Source organism: Sylvia atricapilla, chromosome 30 (assembly GCF_009819655.1).
Source record: "Sylvia atricapilla isolate bSylAtr1 chromosome 30, bSylAtr1.pri, whole genome shotgun sequence".
In the NCBI taxonomy this organism is placed as follows: Eukaryota; Metazoa; Chordata; class Aves; order Passeriformes; family Sylviidae; genus Sylvia; species Sylvia atricapilla.
The window spans coordinates 1090054-1107787 of NC_089169.1; the positions used below are offsets into that span (position 1 = coordinate 1090054).

Consider the following 17734-nt stretch of genomic DNA (forward strand, 5'->3'; position numbering starts at 1 on the left):
CACCCTCGGGAGCCTTTGAGAGGCCTCTCCCGGGCCCCACAGACCTGGGTGGTGCAGCAGGAACCCAAAGGCAACAGGTCCCCTCCCACCCACCCCAGTCCCTTTCGGCCCTGGGCAGATTAATGTTTAATCTTTGGTTATTTTCCCCTTCCATCTCCTTTCCCTTTACTGCCGGGGGGGATGGGCAGGTTTGATACCGCCTGATTGCAGAGCAGACTCGAGGCATTAACGCGATTAAATGAAGGTCACACAGCGCAAGGTGGGCCGGGGCACCCAAGCCACGGCACTGCGGCGTTTGTGGCACCTGGAGCAGGTCTCAGCCATGCTCCTGCTGCACCCTGGTCACCTGCCAGAGCTCCCTCAGCACGGCGCGGGCAGGACACAGGCAGGACACAGGCTGGACGCTGGACACGCTGGCAGTGGGCACAGGCAGGATGAAGGTGGAGGCTGGGTGTGGGCAGGACGCAATGGCAGGCAGGACACGGGCAGGGCTCAGGCAGGACACGGGGACAGGCAGGACACGAGCAGAGGGAGGACACGGGGACAGGCAGGACACGAGCATAGGCATGTGCTGGCGGCCACCCCGTGTGCCTCTCCCCGATGTACCCCCGGCTCTCCCCGCTGTGCACCCCGGCTCTCCCCGCTGTACCCCCCGGCTCTCCCCGCTGTACCCCCCGGCTCTCCCCGCTGTACCCCCGGTTTTCCCCGCTGTACCCCCCGGTTTTCCCCGCTGTGCCCCCCGTCTCTCCCCGCTGTGCCCCCTGGTTTTCCCCGCTGTACCCCCCGGTTTTCCCCGCTGTACCCCCCGGTTTTCCCCCCTGCAGCCCCGGCCCGCAGGACGCTGCTGGCGGCCCCCCCTGCGCCCCGCAGGAATTAGGCTCCGTGACACACGAAGAGCTCAATGCTGATTAGCGGTTTCTCTCTAATTTGATTATTTCAGATTACACTGCAGCCAGCCTGATTAAGGGGGCGCGGGGCTGCTCTGCGGGGCGGCCGGGAGGGAGAAGAGCATTTTTTGAGAATTAATTCCAGCATATGTCCTACTTCTAGTCCAATACTCTTCCATCCAGTTCGTGTCCATCGGCAGGGCTGGCGGCTCCGGCGGCCGAGGCAGCGGAACAGGGACACGGCACCTCGTCCCGGGACACGGCAGAGATCCGCTGCCCGGCCGGGATTGAGGGCAAAGCCCCGAGATCCGAGGACCTTGCAGAGCCCCGGAGGTGCGGGCAGAGCCCGACGTCCGTCCCCAAGGACACACGTCCTGCAGCCGGAGGCTCTGCCCCGAGCCCCCGCGTCCCCGGCGGCGGCGGGAGGGGGATTAGAGGGCACCACAGAGAGATTAATGAACGCGGGTGAGCCGGGATTAGGGGATTCGGGGCGAGCGGGGCGCCCAGGCAGGAGCTGCGGGCAACAGCGGGAAGATGTCACCGCGTGTGCCCACCCAACGCGTCCTCGGCCCAGGTCACCCCTGCGGCGTCCCCTCGAGGGGTGATGGGCGGCTAGATCCCCGGCAGCAGGGGTCTCGCCCTCGCACACAGGTGTGGGGTGTGCCCCAGCCTCACAGCACCTCCCACCCGTACTGCACCCTCTACCTGTACAGCACCACACCTGCACAGCGCCTACCCAGTGACCCACATCTGCACCACATCCCATAACTGCTCTGCACCCCATAACTGCTCTGCACTGCACCCACACCTGCACAGCGGGTCAGCTGCATGACTACTGCACACCTACATTGCACCCCCCAGCCGCACGGTACTGCACACGTGTGCTGCACCCCATATCTGTGCTGCACCCCATATCTGTGCTGCACCCCATATCTGTGCTGCACCCCATACCTGTGCTGCACCCCATACCTGTGCTGCACCGCACACTTGTGCTGCACACACAGCCGCATGGTATTCCACCCCTGAATGGAGCCCCACACCTGCGCAGCGCCCCAAACCCGCTGTAGAACCCCACAGACCACATGGCAGCCCCCACCCGCACCCCACACCCCCATTTTTTCCCCGGTTCCAGCGCATCCCATTCCTCTCACGGTCTCTGGACACGCCCCCTGAGCACGCCCCGCCCCAATCCCCGCCCCTCAGCTAGGCCACGCCCCCCGCGCCAGGCCGGGCGCTCGCTCCATTCTCCCTCTCCACCAATCACCTGTCTCGGTCCCGCCCCCTCCGCACTGCTATTGGCTGAGCCGTCTTGGGCTCATCCTCGCGCGATGAAACGGGCCAATGGGCAGTGCTCCAGCGGCGTGCCCTCTAGCCCCTTCCCGGCCGCGTGGCACTCTGGGAGTTGTAGTCCAGCGGCGGTGCCGGCAGGGGCCGCGTTCGCGCCTCAGGACTGCGCGTCCCGGCGTGCCCCGCGCCAGGGGCGGGGCGGGGGCGGGGCCGGCGGGTCCTTGGAGGTCGCGGGCGGCAGCGGCGGGATCGTGAACCGGCACCATGAGCGGCGGCGAGCCCGGGGCGCGGGCGGCGGCCGAGCGCCAGGAGTTCGCCGCCTTCTTCCCGCAGATCGTCCGCGACCTGACGGAAGACGGGCTGGGGCACCCGGAGGTGGGAGACGCCGTGGCGCGGCTGAAGCAGGTGAGTAGGGGAAGAGGGCGGCGGGACCGGGCCGGGGGGCGGCGGGACCGGGCCGGGGGGCTGCAGGCGAGGGGCTGGGGGCCGGGGGCGGCGGGCCAGGGCTGCTCACGTCGCTGCGCTCCCGCAGGTGCTGGAGTACAACGCGCCGGGCGGCAAATGCAACCGGGGGCTGACGGTGGTGGCCGCGTTCCGGCGGCTGGCGGGCACCGCGCAGCAGGACCCGGAGAGCCTCCGCTGCGCCCTGGCCGTGGGCTGGTGCATCGAGCTGGTGAGAAACGGGACCCTGGGGATGGGACCCCCCGCGGGACCCCCTGTCCCTAACCCAGCCTCTTGCAGTTCCAAGCCTTTTTCCTGGTGGCTGACGACATCATGGACGCGTCCCTGACCCGCCGTGGGCAGCCCTGCTGGTACAAGAAGGTGAGAGTGTTCAGGTCACAGCGGGTGGCCCCTGGGAGTCAGGAGGCTTTGTGACACCTCCCTGCTTTCCTGGTGCAGGAGGGGATCGGGCTGGATGCCATCAATGACGCTTTTCTCCTGGAGTCGTCGGTGTACCGGGTGCTGAGGAGGTACTGTGGGCAGAAGCCCTACTACCTGCACCTGCTGGAGCTCTTCCTGCAGGTGAGCCTGGCTCCCCAAGCCCTTCCCGATTTCCTGGGGTCTGCGTCTTTCCTGATGTTTGACAGCGTGGGGATCTCGGAGTGTTCCTGGGCATCCTGCTGGACATGCCCTTCCTTTAGACTCAAAGAGGAGTTGAAATAGGGTTTGGGATCTGCACTGTGGTGTTGGGACTTTCCTGGAGGATTGTGTGAATAAATTATGGAATCACAGATTGGTTTGGGTTAGAAGGGACCTTTAAAGATCATCTTGTTTCACACCACCCTGCCTCCCATGGGCAGGGACATCTTCCACTCTCCCAGGTGGCTCCAAACCTCAGTGTCCAACCTGGCCTTGGACAATTCCAGGGATCCAGGGGCAGCCACAGCTTCTCTGGGCACCCTGTGCCAGGCCTCCCCACCCTCACTAGGAGCAATTTTACTCTCATATCTCATCTAAATCTCTCCTCTTCCAGTGTAAAACCATCACCCTTTTGTCTTGTTACTTCTGCTCATGCAAAACCTCCTCCCTCTTTTTTGTAAGCCCCTTAAGCACTGGAAGGCCACAGTGAGGCCACAAATCCTTTCTTTCCTCTGCAGACAGGCTACAAGACAGAACTGGGGCAGACCCTGGACCTCATCACTGCTCCTGTTTCCCAAGTGGATCTGAGCCGGTTCAGCGAGCAGCGGTACGGAGGGAACAGGCAGAGCTCAGTCCCTCCCTGGCCGTGCTGGACACAGCCGAGACTGAGGCTGGTTTTTGGGGGATTGCTGCTGCTCCCTTCTGTCCCTGACCTGCAGAGGGTGGGAGAGCCCAGGCCTTGGGGCTGAGCCTGCTTCCTCTGGCACAGGTACAAGGCGATTGTGAAGTACAAGACAGCGTTTTACTCCTTCTACCTGCCCGTGGCTGCGGCCATGTACATGGTGAGTCTGGTGGGAACAGCTCAGGAGGGCCTTCACCCTCGTGTCAGCTTGTCTAGGAGGGCAGGTGCTGGAAGGCTTTATCCCTGTTATTTCTTCCCTTGCTCAGGCGGGTATTAATGGTAAGGAGGAGCACGAGAATGCCAAAGCCATCCTGCTGGAGATGGGAGAGTTCTTTCAGATCCAGGTAGGAGGTGGCTCTGCACCCCTTGGTGCTTGTCAGGTGCTGGCTGTGGCACTCAGGTGTTCCCACTGTCACACAGGACGATTACCTGGACTGCTATGGGGACCCAGCAGTGACAGGGAAGGTTGGCACCGACATCGAAGACAACAAGTGCAGCTGGCTGGTGGTGGAGTGTCTGCGCCGGGTCACGCCAGAGCAGAGGCAGATCCTGGAGGTGAAGTCCGGGATCACACACCTGGGAGAGGGGATGGAGAGCCACAATATACACCTGGAGTGCCAGGGCTCTACCTGGCTGGGAGGAGGGGGGAGAGCACAAAGAACAAAGCTCCTGAACAAAGCTCCGGCCCCATCCTGATGGAGCAGCAGTGCCATGAGCTGGGAGGGGACCTGACTCACTCCAGGGTTTTCTCAGGAGAACTACGGCTCTAAGGAGCCCGAGAAGGTGGCAAAGGTGAAGGAGCTCTATAATGCCTTGGGCATGGAGGCGGCTTTCCGGGAGTACGAGGAGAGCAGCTACCGGCGGCTACAGGAGCTGATTGGGAAGCACGCCCAGCGCCTGCCCCGGGAGATCTTCCTGGACCTCGCACAGAAGATCTACAAGCGGCAGAAGTGATGGAGGGGCCTTGGCAAGGGGCTGGGCTCAGTGACTTAGTGGCTGGAGCTGCCCCCTGCCCTGGGAGGGGCCGGGGACGAGTTGTGGAAGGTGCGATGGGACGGCCGAGGGGTTCAGCGCTCTCCCCGCGGCCGAGTGTCAATAAACATAAGTTATTGTAGCCGCGTCGCTGTCTGATGCTGTGTGGGGACGGGGCTGGATGGCGGGGAGGGGGATGGCGGCATCCCCCGAGCTTTCCGCGGTGCGGGGATGCCCGGAGCGCCGCCCCCGCCGGCGGGGCGGGACCGGGCGGCTCCCGGAGGGCGGTGGCGGGGCCGCGGCTCCTCCTTCCCTCCCGCAGCCGCATTCGCCGCCGCAGCGCCGAGGTGAGCGGGGGACGGGGAAAGGGATGGAGCCGGGCGGGGGCTGGAGGGGGATGGGGACGGCCGCGCCCAGGAGGGTCGCTTCTGCTGCCGGGCCGCCGGTCCTCACCCTGAGGATGCTCGGAGCTGGCGGATGCTCGGAGCTGGCGGATGCTCGGAGCTGGCGGATGCTCGGAGCCGCCCTCCCGCGGTCTCTGCTGCCCGTTCCCTGCCCGCAGCCTCCAGCAGGTGCCTGGGGCCCGGGCTCTCCCCCCGGGTAAGGCCGGGCCCGGTGGTGCGGCGGCGGTTCTGCAGCGGTTCCCAGGCCCCGCTCCCTGAGCACCCGCGGTGCCACCGCCCCCAGCCTGGACAGCACCACCCCCTCCCCCCCGGCCTCCTCGACGATGCTCCAAGGGCGTTTTCTCCTTGACGGCATCCCCGAGATGCTCCCGAGCCTCCGGAGGGAATCCTGCTCCGGAGCAGCCGAGCTTCCTGGGATCATTCCCAGGCCATGCTCCAGGGACCAGCGGCTGGCTGCAGTCCTTGCCCGGCCACAGAGCCCCAGGTGTGGCAGGAAGCTTTGAGGCAGCCCCTCTGTCAGGGCACATCCCCATCTCTGACCCCCAGACCCTCGTGCCGGGCCCTGCCGCAAGGTCACTGCCATCCCTCTTCTCCTGGCTGTGCCTCTCCCCGGGTTTGTCGTGCTGTGTTCTTCCCTGACCAGGAGGGTGTTTGGTGCTTACAGGGAGCTGGATGGTCTGAAGAGAGGAGCTGCTGGCCTTTCCTGGGAGCCCCGGGACTTCCAGTGAGGCAGCACCATGCTGGCTCCAAAGAAAGGCCTCCTGTGCAACCTCAACCACATCCACCTGCAGCACATCTCCCTGGGGCTGCACCTCTCCCGGCACCCCGAGCTCCAGGACACGGATGGTTCCACCACAGGGGGAGACCAGACCGGCTGCACCCACTGCCCGGAGAACCGTGAGCCGGTGGATGCCAATTCCAACAGTCCCTCCGTGAAATGCCGGTGTTGTGAGTCCCACACTCCAGAGCCGGAGACGCTCGGGCTCCAGAACCAGGCAGTGCAAGAGGATTTCCCCTGCCTGCAAAGCGGAGACGAGGAGGAGGCGGCTTCCCCTTGTGATCCCCCTTGTGATCTGGAGTCTTCCTCCTCCTCCTCCTCTTCCTCTGTCGGTAGCTGCTCGGATTTCAGCTTGGATGACTCCCCGGTCTCGGTGTACTGCAAGGGCTTCGCCAGAGAAGAGTCCCAGTCGCCTGACAAGCAGCCGAACGTCATTCCTACAGAAAACGCCCCGGATGGAGAGTCTCTGGCTGAGCAGGACAGGACGTGTGATGGGAGAGATGCCAACCACAACTCACCGGTGCTCCGGAGAGCCACCGCCTCGGCCAGCAAGAGCCCAGACAGCCTCTGCAGCAACAACTCGCTCGACTCCCAGTGCGATGAGCTCTCTCCCAGCACAGCAGCCCAGGAGACCACGGGTACCTGCGCTGACCTAGACCCCAACTGCAACCCCCTCCCTGAGCCCGATGCTGCGCCTCCGGCACCGCCGCCTGTGCCGGAGCGGCGGGACCCCAGGAGCCCGAGCAGCGCCCCGGAGCCGCGGCCCCGGCCCGGCGGCGTCCCCCCGCCCGTGCCCCCTCGGCCCCGGCGGCGGCTGCAGGTCCTCACCGCGCACAGGGCAGAGCAGCCGCTGGGGCCAGCGAGGCCGCCAGAGCCCAGGGCCGGCCCAGGTGAGCTCTGCAGAGACACGGGCACGAAGACCATCACCTCTTTCCACGAGCTGGCGCAGAGGAGGAAGAGGAACGTGTCTGGCCCCACGCTCGCCCAGGCCAGGGTCGACCGCAGCGACTGGCTGATCGTGTTCTCGCCTGACACGGAGCTGCCCCCCACCAGCGAGCTCCTCTCCGGCCCCGCGGGCCAGGAGGCGGCCCGGGCCCAGCCCAATCCTCAGCCCCAGCCCCAGCAGGACGGGCCGGCCAGGCCTCCCGGCTCCAGACACAGAGAGGTGACGACGTTCAAGGAGCTGCGGTCCCGCAGTGCCGCCAGGCAGCCCAAGGGCCAGCGGGCAGAGCCGGGCCAGCATCCCCCTGTGCCCCCGGGGGGACAGGCGCTGGCACACACTGAGGGCCACCAGCTGAGAAGGAGACCGCGGCCGAGCCTGCAGCCCATCGCCGAGGGGCAGCCCCGGGATGTGGAGAAGGGGGAGCTGCCCCCAGCGGGAAAGGGGCTGGGCGCTGCCCCGCTCCGGAGGCTCGGGGAGCCCACGGTGCCACGGGCGGCCCAGAGAGGAGACGAGACCTGCCTGGGGGGTGAGTCTGTGTCCGGGGTGGGCCGGGGGGTTCTGCCCGGGGGGGTTCTGCCCGGGGGGTTCTGCCCGGGGGGTTCTGCCCGGGGGCTGCGGCGCCGGGCGCTGGGAGCGGTGCCGGGGCTGTCCCGCCCCGCCCCGCCGCTCGCAGCCCGCTTCTTCCGCCGCGGGCCCGGCCCGGCCCCGCCGCCCTCGGCCCCGCCGCCGGCCGCAGCTCCATGAGCTGGAGCGGCCCGGGCCCCGCCGCCGGCCCCGCTCCTCCCCCGGGCCCGGGCAGCGCTGCAGCCGCCGGCCCGTCTGAGCCCGCTGCCCCGCTCTCTCCAGCCAGGCCCGAGCCGCTCGGCCCTGCAGCCGCCGCTGGAGCCGCCGCTGGAGCCGCCGCTGGAGCCGCCGCTGGAGCCGCCGCTGGAGCCGCCCGGCCCGGAGGGGGAAGAGCGGAGGGGGCCCATGGAGAGCAAACGAAAGGTTGGGGCAGGTCTTTGCCGGAGCCTCCGCGGGGCGAGGAAGTGGGACAGGACGGGCCGGGAGGGGAGGAGAGGGCAACGGGACCCCCGGGGTCGGGAGGGTGCGAGGGGATCGTCCTGGGGCGGGTCGGTGTCCGCGGCGCCCGCAGCGCTGGGCTGGGGCAGGGAAGGGCACGGAGGGACAGTGAAGGCAGGGACAGGCCCGGCAGGTGCTCCTGCAGCCGCCCTCGAACCCCCCGAGGGTCCCCCACCCGCCGGGCTCCGGTCGCTGTGGGGGCTTCAGGGTCCGGGATGGTGTCCGGGGCCGCTCGGTGCCCGGCGGGTCCCTCCGTGCTGACCCTTCTCTCCTCTGCCTCCGTCCCCAGCGCTGCTGGTCGCCGTCAGCTCCGCCGTGGACAAGGTCATCGCCCACTTCAGCACCGCGCGGAACCTGGTGCAGAAGGTGAGAGCTGGGCTAGGCTGGGCAGGAGGGGGTTTGGGGGTCCTGGGGGTGGGATTCCCCCATCTCTCCCAGCAGGATCAGGGGCAGGTGCTGCCCTTCTCCTCCCTTCCCTCTCCCCGTGCCTCGCTCAGGCCCAGCTGGGGGACAGCCGGCTCAACCCCGACGTGGGGTACCTGCTGCTGCACACCCTCTGCCCTGCACTCTATGCCTTGGTGGAGGACGGACTGAAGCCCTTCCAGAAGGATGTTATCACAGGCCAGCGGAAAAATTCCCCCTGGAGTGTGGTGGAAGCTTCTGTGAAGACAGGTGAGGGTGAGGCTGGGGCCGTCTCCAGGTGCCTGGAGCCGTGCTGCGGCCCGGGCTGGGGGATGTGTGCCCTGGGCAGTGACTGTCTGTGCTCTGCACCCCACAGGCCCCAACACACGCTCCCTGCACTCCCTGTGCTGGCACGTGGCCGGGCTGGCCCCCCTCAGCAGCACCAGGCAGAAGTTCCACGCCTTTATCCTTGGCCTCCTGAAGTGAGTATTGGCCCTGCCAGCCCCAGTGCCACAGCAGGCTGGAATTGTCCCAGGGGCTCTAATCTGGGTTCCCTTTGTCTTTTTTAGCATTAAACAGCTGGAGTTGTGGATATCTCACCTGCAGAAGAGCCCAGGTAAGGACACGGTGCCTGGGACTCCCCAAGGCCAGGCTGATAATCCCACTTTGGGGTTGGGATACATCAATGCTTGGCTGGAGTTTCCCTGGTGGATCAGGGCGTCGTTTTCCGTGGTGCATCTTCAGCACGGAGGGTGTCTGGCTGACACGGACAGGGCATTCTCCCCCTGCCTCACGTGTCCCTGTCCCCACAGGTGTGATCTCTGTGCTTTACTCACCCACGGCCTTCTTCGCCCTGAGCCAAGGCCCTCTTCCCCACCTTGCTGACGAATTGCTGCTGCTCATCCAACCCCTCTCGGTGCTGACTTTCCACCTGGACTTGCTCTTTGAACACCACCACCTCTCGGTGGACGTCCGGCCCTTGTCGCGCCGGTTGGAGTCTCCCGGCCGTTGGCCCGTCCCGGTGCGGGGGGCTGCGTCTCTGGAGGGCCGGAGCGGTGCTGCCGGAGCCAGCCTGGAGGATGAGACCCCTCCCGATGCCCTGGGCAGGGTGGGGGGCAGCACAAGGGCCCGGTCCCAAGCGACCATGGGTGGGCTGGTCCCTGCCCCCCCGGTGGGGGCCGCCCTGCAGCAAACCTTCCAGCACGTGCTGCGCTGGGGCGACCAGCTCAGCCGCACCTTGCTGGGCTCTGACACCCCCCCGGAGAGCCACGGGCCTGAGGAGGGCGCTGGGGGCACTGCTGGGGCTGGCCTCAGTGGCTGGTGGGGCCAGCTGAGCCAGAGCTCCAGGATTTACACTGCTCCTAGCAAGGAAAAGTTTCCCTTGGTCTGGTGGACGAAGCTGCGGGCGGCTGCAGGGGATCCCAGCCCGGGCCAGGCTGCCCCATCCCAAAGTGCTGTGAGCGAGCCCAGAGGCACAGAGCTGCAGCTCCTTCAGACCAAAGCTGGCCCTGAATGCTCCGGCCCAAAGCCCAGCGGCAGCACTGACACCTCAGCGACCTCTTCCCCTGAAGACCTCTTCTTGCCCACTGGAACTGGAGCACTCACCAAGCTGGATGATCCCACTGCTGGAAAGAACCTGCTGGCTGCTTCCCCAGAACCTCCTGCCAGCAGGGAGCAGGCAGCACCTTCTGGCCCAGAGATGGCTAATCCTGCCGGTCCTGACAAGGGCAGCTGGCTGGGCCGGCTCTTTGGAGCCACCAACCCTTCATCCAGGAGCTTCCCCCCCAGCCCTGACACCGTCTTGGCCAGGTCCAGGTAAGACTTGGGCAGGCAGAGGGGGGAAGAGGCATGTGCTGAGGAAGGGTTTCTGTGCCTGGCTCACCACGGTGTTCTCGTGGGGATTTTGTACTGCCCCTTGTCCAGGGTCAGTGCCCCTGGCCCCTTACACGTCCCAAGTGCTGCTGCCATCGCGTTGTTCAGTCCTGTGGAGCAGCGGGAGCTCATGGGGAGGCTCGGTGGTGCTTGATGGCTTCTTGTCAACTCCCAGATCACCAGAACAGTCTGAGATAAACAGCAGGCAAAGCTCCCAGGCGAGCTTGTGGCTCCCTTTGCTCTGTGGCAGGAGACCGTCGCGCTGGCTGTCCCCCAGCCCGCGTGTCCTGGCCGGGGTGGTGAAGGGGCTGGCGTCCGACAGGAGCCGCGCTCCGGAGCAGCCGGACAGGGGCACGCCCGACCCGCCCCCGGCCCGCAGGTGAGACCGGCACCGGAGTGGGCAGAGCTGGGAGCCGTGGTGGGCTTTTCTGGAGGGGGGAAAGCCGGGACTGCTCCCACACACGGCCACGTGTCTCTCTAGAGAGAGGCGACGCTGCTCGCTTGAGCCATAACTGCATCCCTCCTCTGCTGAGCTTTGGGGGAACCTAAGCTTCTGCCCACCTGGGATCTGATGTTTTTCCCAGGCGTTTTGGGGACAGTTTTTAGCGTTTTCTCGTGTGCTTTGTGGATTCGTGGCAGCTTGTTTGGGACAAGCATGTGGCAGCTGTGAGCCGGCTGTGGCAGGTGGGAACAGCCCTGGGCAAGTGAGCGGGGCGGGCATGTGGCCATCCCAAAATGTTTGGGTGTTTCCTTCTTCTCCATCCTCACTGTCGCTGACCCCGATGTCCCCATGTCCCCTTTGATGTCCCCACACCTCCTGCTCTGCTCCCACCCCCGGGGTTGACAGGACAGCTCTCTCGGGTGGCTCCTTGGACGTACAGATCCCTTCTCAGTGAGCAGCTCTGCCCGAGGAGCCCCCTGCTTCTGCCCAATTCCAGTCCCCAGAGCTGCGGGATCCTCTGAGGGTCCTCGGGGTCCCCAGGGAGGGGACTCCATCCCCAACTCTGCGATGACATTTGTGCTGCAGGGCAGTCCAGGCACTGTGTGACCACACGGGCACCGCCGACGGGCACCTGAGCTTCCAAAAAGGGGACGTCCTGGAGCTTCTGTCTACTGTGGATGAAGACTGGATCCGCTGCTGCCATGGAAACAGCAGCGGCCTCGTTCCTGTCGGTTACACGTCCCTGATTTTGTGAGGAGGTGGAAGGAACCTGAGGAAGCAGCTGAGCTTTGCCGGAGTGGATGCCGGCTCCGGGAGGGGATGTCTCCTGCCACAGCTTCGCCACCTCCGGGGCTGGCAGCTCCCAGGGGACCCTGTCCTGTGCCTGTCACTGCTGCATGACGTCCCCGTGTCTGCCACCGTGTCCGCGGGACGCGCTGAGCCGCGGCTCCTCTTCGGGGGCTGCTCTGGCTCGGGGTTCCTCAGCTGCTGCCCACCCCTGTGCCAGGGCAGGGATGGCTCCTGTCCCTCACACTGCCCAGTGTCGTCTCCGTGCCCTCGTGTCCTGCCACCGCTGTCACCTCCACGTGCCCTGCTCTGCCCCGGCGGCCCAGGCCGGCCCCAGCACTCTGTAAATAGTTGTAACCACAGGAATGAGCTTGTTCCACGGGGGAAAAGCTGGAAATAAAGGTTGTGACTCACGTATCCACGCGTGTGAATGAGCTCTGGGGGTGGCCGGTGGCCGATGTGGGTGGCCCGAGCTGGCGCTGGGGCTGGGATGAGGAAAGGCTCCAGTGGGGTGATGCTGGCTCTCAGCATCCCTGCTGCAGGCCAGGGAGGACAGGGAGGCCTCCTGCCCCAGCAGAAGGTGTCCAGGCTCCTCCACAGCGTGGGAGAGGCGGCTGCAGCCTCCCAGAGCCAGGAATATCCCGGGAGAAGCTGCTGGCGACCAGCCCCAAGCCGTGGGAGATGCACAGCACTGCGAACAGCCCAGGTCACTGGTTTAGTTATTTATATAACTTCAACTAATCTTTCCATGGCCCAGAGGATGGCAGTAGGGGCTAAATGGCTCCAAGTTATTCATGGTTTTTTTTTTTTCATTGCTTGTGATTTCATCCCAGAATTTACATTTCATGCTGGGCTCCCCAGTGAAAGAAAGGTGTGGCCGTACTGGGGAGTGGCCACATGGCAGCAGCAGCTTGTCCCCAGAGGCAGTTTTGGGCCGCTGCTGCTTCCCATGGCTCAGGGCCACAATTCACCCTTCTGACTTCCCATTTCTGCGGCAAAAAGCCGCTGTGCCTGTCCCCGGGCTGGGTTCTGCTGCCAGGGTAAAGCTGCTCTCCTTTCACTCTGCTCTCATTTTAATTTCTCTCTCCGGAGTTTTTATTCTCAGACGAGTGACGTTCTATCCTAATTGGAATGTTCCTTGGCTTGCCTTAAGGAGGTTTGATTGAATTCCGCAGCTGCTTCTGGACTTTGAAATGGGGTCACGGCAGGAGGGGAGGAAGGCAGGTGATACTTCCATTTATTTATGTATTAGTTTATTTTAAATAAACAGCCCTCCAAGCCTTGGGCTGGGTTTAAAAGGAGTGTAGAGGTCAAACCTGGCATTTTCATGATGACAGAGAGTCAGACTGGGAAAGGGAAAATGAAATCTCAGGTTGCACAGAAAGGGTGTCGAGGAGAAGTTGTTTCGTTCCTGAGGGACCCTGGTCTCTCCCTGCAGGTGCCACAGTCGGACACGGCCCAGGGGTGACAGTCCCCAACCTGCCACCCACAGGACAGGAGGGCTCCAGGCACTGGGGTGTCTAACCTGGGAATAGGAACCAAATGTGTGGATTTAATGGCTCCTGCCCCAATTGGCCTCTGAGGCAGCCACGGTCACAGCCCCTCTGACCAACGTGGTGACCGTGCCACATCTGTGCCACCGCAGGGACACTGGGGTCACACTGGAACGCCACTGCTGAGCCGGCAGTGGGGTGTTCCCATCGCGGGTGGGTGTCCTCATCCCAGGGGTGCCTCAGCCCAGAGCTCTGAGTGCCACCTCCAGGAGCTCCTCAGACACCTCCAGGGATGGGCACTCCAAACCTCCCTGGGCACTTCCAAGCCCTGAGCACCCTTTCCATGGGGAAATTCCTGCTGCTGTCCACCCTGAGCCTCCCCTGGCCCAGCCTGAGGCTGTTCCCTCTGCTCCTGTCCCTGTTCCCTGGAGCACAGCCCGACCCCCCGGCTGTCCCCTCCTCTTGGGGACTTGTGCAGAGCCACCAGGTCCCCCCTGAGCTCCTTTTCTCCAGGCTCAGCCCCTTCCCCAGCTCCCTCAGGAATTCTCCAGTCCTATCCCCAGCTCTGTTCCCTTCTCTGGACATGCTCCAGCCCTTCAACCTCCTTCTTGTCACAAAGGGCCCAAAACCGAGCCCAGGTTTGAGGTCCCTCAGCAGAGGCAGCAAAGGGCACCGGGGTCACTGCCCTGGTCCAGTGGCCGCCCTGGGGCAGGTCCAGGCCAGGTGCCATCGGCCTCTTGCCCACCTGGGCACCCCTGGGCTCGTGTCCAGCTGCTGTCCCCAGGCCCTTTCCAGCTTTTCTGCCACTTTTCCCCGAGTCTGGAGCGTTCTGTGGGGTTGCTGTCAGCCAAGGGCAGCACCCAGCATTTGCTGATCCCTTCACCCTGTCGGCCCGTGGATCCCAAGGATCTCATGGATCCAGGCTGCCCAGATCCCTCTTCCTGCCCTCTGGCACATCCACAACTCCCACCCAGCTCAGCAAAGAAAACCCCCCGAGCCAGCCGTAGGAAAAGATTTTCCATTTAATACTAGACTCTCAGGATTGAGATGCAGGCTTTTTATGCAATTACATCCAATGTTAAAATTGGTAATACATAATTTACAAAGATTAACATCAAAACAATGATCTATTTAGATATGCTTTGTAAAAAGGAAATATATTAGCAGCATTTATTTTCAGCAATCACACAGCCTACACCCATGCAGACTAAGGTTCAGCTCTATTTGCAGTAACGTAGTGCTTCCTGGCTCCGGCGGCGATCCTGGGGACACACGGGTCTGCTCAGTATTATAAAATAACCAAAAAATAAAAAAAGTCATTAATTTCTACACCAGTAAGAAAAAACAATTCTTTGCACTTACCTAACATTTGATTGTCTAAAAAACATTTTGTTTAGTCTTTCAACAAAAGAAAGATAAAATGACAGAGCTAGTGTCTCGCTTCTGTACGCACTTTATTTTTTTTTTTCTTTTTTTAAAAACTTTTTAGTGTTTAACACCATTTGAGACAATGATTTCCGTTTGAAACTAAATGAGACAACTCGAGGGTTTGGACATGCGATATTCCTACTACACGCACGAGTATTTTATACTCAGGGTTCCTGGTACTGTACAGTGCTTCTCTACAGTAAGAAAATATTCCAAACTATTTTCTTATTTCTTTTTTTTTTTTTAATAAAATATTTTTTTTTTCTCAAAGGGTTTTTTTCCTTTCTTTTTTTTTTTTTGTGTTTTTTTTTGTTTTGTTTTGTTTTGTTTTCTCTTTTTAAATCAACACATAAAAGTTAATGGAATGAGTCATGTTCCACTAAGAGTAAAATAATTATAATAATAACAAGAATGTACATTAGGACGAGCTTGGTCCATAAAAAGGAACATGTAACTACGGTATTGCTTTACATCCACGCAGCAGATATATATACAACTTGGCACATTAAAAACCGGATTTCTTATAAGAACACCTAAAACAGGACTGGATATGCATGTGTACGTCTGAGACAGGAAAGCAAAGCCACCGTCCGGGGGCAGCGGGAGCCGCCCGGGCCCGTCCCGAGCCTCGGGGCTGTCGGGACAATCGCGATGGGGTGGGGCCAGCGGAACCCGCGGCCAGGACGCTCAGCTGTCCACCAGCACACGAGGGTAGTGTTAGCAGTTGATAAAATTCTACAGCTCACGACAAACACTCGCTCGGATACTGCCTGACGGGCACGGAGTGAAAGGGTCCTTGGGGTTTGGTTGTGGGTTTTTTTGTTGGTTTTTCTTTTTTGTTTGTTTTCTTGGTTTTTTTTTCCTTTTTTTTCTTTGAACAGAATTTTATTTGCACAACACACGAGACACACGAGAAACCACAGCTTATCAAAAAAACCAACAGCAATGGTGGCGTCAGGAGCTGACTTCGCGTTTTATAAAATTTCTCTGCAGAAAAAAAGTGAAAAAAACCTCACACCCTGCCCCTTTCCCCTGCACAGCAAGTGCCTCATCCCGGTGCTCCTGCCCCGCTCCAAGGGCCTCTGGAAGCTTCTCCTTGGCACAGACCACAGGGACACGTGCTCGGGCCGACCCACGGCGAACCTCGCGCTCGTCTGGGGACGTTTCTCTCTTCTTGGGACTTGTGCAAATCAGAGGCCACAGCTTTAGGGCAGCTTTTCCTTTTGAAGCCACTGGGCCTTTCCTCTCCCCTCTGGATTCCTGGATTCCCTTCCCTGGCGTGGGCCGTGGCGGCTGGTACAATCCCAGGTTAGCAGTGACCATGGGGAATATCCTCCTCAGAGTAACTCAGTCCTTTTCCTCTGCCCTCCCCATTTTTTTTTTTTAAATTTTTTTTTTTTCCTCTGAGTGGGAATATCAAGCAAAAATAAATTAAATTTGACCATCCTGGACAATAACCACGAGGTTTCCTCAGTACCTAACATCAATACAAGGCACGCCCACCAACACACACACCAAGAGCACTGCAGAGCAGGGTGGGCGCTGTGCCGGCCCGGCCCCCCACGTGCTACTGTTTGTAGTTTTGTCAGTTTGCTGCTGCCCTCCTTCCCCGGGCTGGGCTCTGGCCCCCAGCCCCAGTGACAGACCCCAGAGCTCGGCTGTCCCTCCTGGGTCACTTCCTGAAGGTGCTCTCGGGGATGGTCAGAGTGCGGCGCCGCAGCTTCCGTCCTGAGCCCTCCTCCAGCAGGTAGGTGACATCGATGGCTGCAACAGAGCACAGGGGCAGAAGGGGATCTCAGTCATCAGAGAATCTGAGGGGGTTGGAAAAGACCTCCACGATCATCGAGTTCAACCTGTGATGGATCCTCATCTTGTCACCCAGAGCACAGCACTGAGTGCCACCTCCCATCGTTCTTGAACACAGAATTTCTGTTTCCTTATTCCTGGTTCTTTCAAGGATGTTCCCCTCCAGGAAATCCAAAACACCTGGACAAGGTGCTGAGTGACCCAAGCCTTGAGCCATGGCTGGACCAGACAACCTCCAAAGCTCCTTCAAACCCCATTTAAGCATCAGTCCATGACTGACACTGCCAGAATTTGGAAGAGACTGGACAGGGCTCATCCTGGGCTTTAATTTAAAAGCAGGGACACACTTCACCACTAGAACCCCTGTCCCCTTATCCCACAGCTCAGACAACACCTACAGCAGGTACTCAGAACCCAGAGAAAGCTCATGAAAGGTCAAAAGAGACTTTCCAAATTCCCTTCAGTCTTTCCTGGCCTGTCTGTTAAGTTTCTCCGTTGTAGATATGGAATGATGGGGGGGGATTGGTTTATGGAAAGTTTTTGTGGTTATTAAAAATGTTATACAAAACAGTATCAAAGTTGTAAGAAATTTCACTTGGATTTAGAGGATTTCTGTGGCAAAGGAAAACACAGCTGCAAAGAAAACGACTCTCCTAATGCCCACTAGGAAGAAATTCAGCCAAAAACATTCACTTTATCAACACAGCTCAGCAAAGCGACCCTAGACCTGGCGGGAGACCTGGGGCTACCAGAGCCTAAACTCTCACCGTTTTTCCCTGGGATTTTCTCTAGGAGGTTGAGCAGGATCTGGTTGAGCCTCTCCCTCTGGAGGTGCCGCCGCTCCTCGGGGCTGCAGAGCGGCCTCGTGTCCGCGGGGGGCTCGTCCCCCTTCTTCTCAGCCTCGCAGCTCTCGCTGGGCACCGGCTCCTTGTCGGGCTCCTCGGGGCTGGGCAGCTCCCCTGGAGCCTGCTCAGGGGCCCCCAGCACCTCCTCCATCAGGGGCAGGGAATCTTCCTCTTGGTTTAAGTCTTTGATCTGCGGTTTGGAGCGATCGGATTTCCAGGATGACCTTGCAGGAGGAAGAGGGGGGTTTAAAGAGCAGTTTTTCAGACACTCACCTGAAAGGACAATTTCCAGCGAGTCCAGGACTCATCCATGGGCAGGGACTCTCTGGAGCTCAATTTCTTCCCTCAATCCCTGCACTTAGAACTTTATCTGCACCACACCAAACTCAGCTTTGAAAAGCAAATGGCTTTTATTTTCAGTTGCAAAAGATTTTGCCTCCAAAGCGGTTTGGCCCAGCCCTTAGTGGGGCGTTCTTGCTGTCTCTGACCAGATCTGGGCTCTGACTGCCCCACAGACACGGGCAGCAGGTCCAGGACTTCAGTCTGTCCATCTGGGAAGGCTGGA

The 17734-nt window shown here is 61.3% G+C and overlaps 3 protein-coding genes across 5 annotated transcripts in view; 2 read left to right on the forward strand and 1 right to left on the reverse strand.

Annotated features, from left to right (window-relative positions):
• Window positions 1–2375: 2375 nt before the first annotated feature.
• On the forward strand, window positions 2376–5050 carry FDPS (farnesyl diphosphate synthase). The gene is made up of 9 exons (XM_066337846.1): window positions 2376–2579; window positions 2707–2847; window positions 2916–2996; window positions 3075–3197; window positions 3773–3861; window positions 4024–4096; window positions 4203–4280; window positions 4357–4491; window positions 4690–5050. Exons 1-9 carry the CDS (start codon window positions 2439–2441, stop codon window positions 4888–4890), a joined length of 1062 nt encoding a protein of 353 aa, XP_066193943.1. The 5' UTR covers window positions 2376–2438; the 3' UTR covers window positions 4891–5050.
• Window positions 5051–5815: 765 nt separating this feature from the next.
• Window positions 5816–12014, forward strand: RUSC1 (RUN and SH3 domain containing 1). Its single transcript, XM_066337840.1, has 9 exons — window positions 5816–7559; window positions 7880–8020; window positions 8385–8461; window positions 8593–8767; window positions 8874–8979; window positions 9067–9113; window positions 9310–10312; window positions 10620–10748; window positions 11397–12014. The coding sequence occupies exons 1-9, from the start codon at window positions 6050–6052 to the stop codon at window positions 11563–11565; spliced, it is 3357 nt and encodes a 1118-aa protein (XP_066193937.1). The 5' UTR covers window positions 5816–6049; the 3' UTR covers window positions 11566–12014.
• A 2080-nt stretch (window positions 12015–14094) lies between these two features.
• The window catches only part of ASH1L (ASH1 like histone lysine methyltransferase), a 65298-nt gene continuing 61658 nt past the window's right edge, over window positions 14095–17734 (reverse strand). For all 3 annotated transcript variants that reach the window (XM_066337834.1, XM_066337833.1, XM_066337837.1), the window contains 2 exons: window positions 17092–17393; window positions 14095–16282 (listed from right to left, as the gene is read on the reverse strand). In XM_066337834.1, the coding sequence (XP_066193931.1) occupies window positions 16191–16282; window positions 17092–17393 (394 nt within the window). In that variant the 3' untranslated portion in view covers window positions 14095–16190. The remainder of the gene's footprint in view (window positions 16283–17091; window positions 17394–17734) is intronic.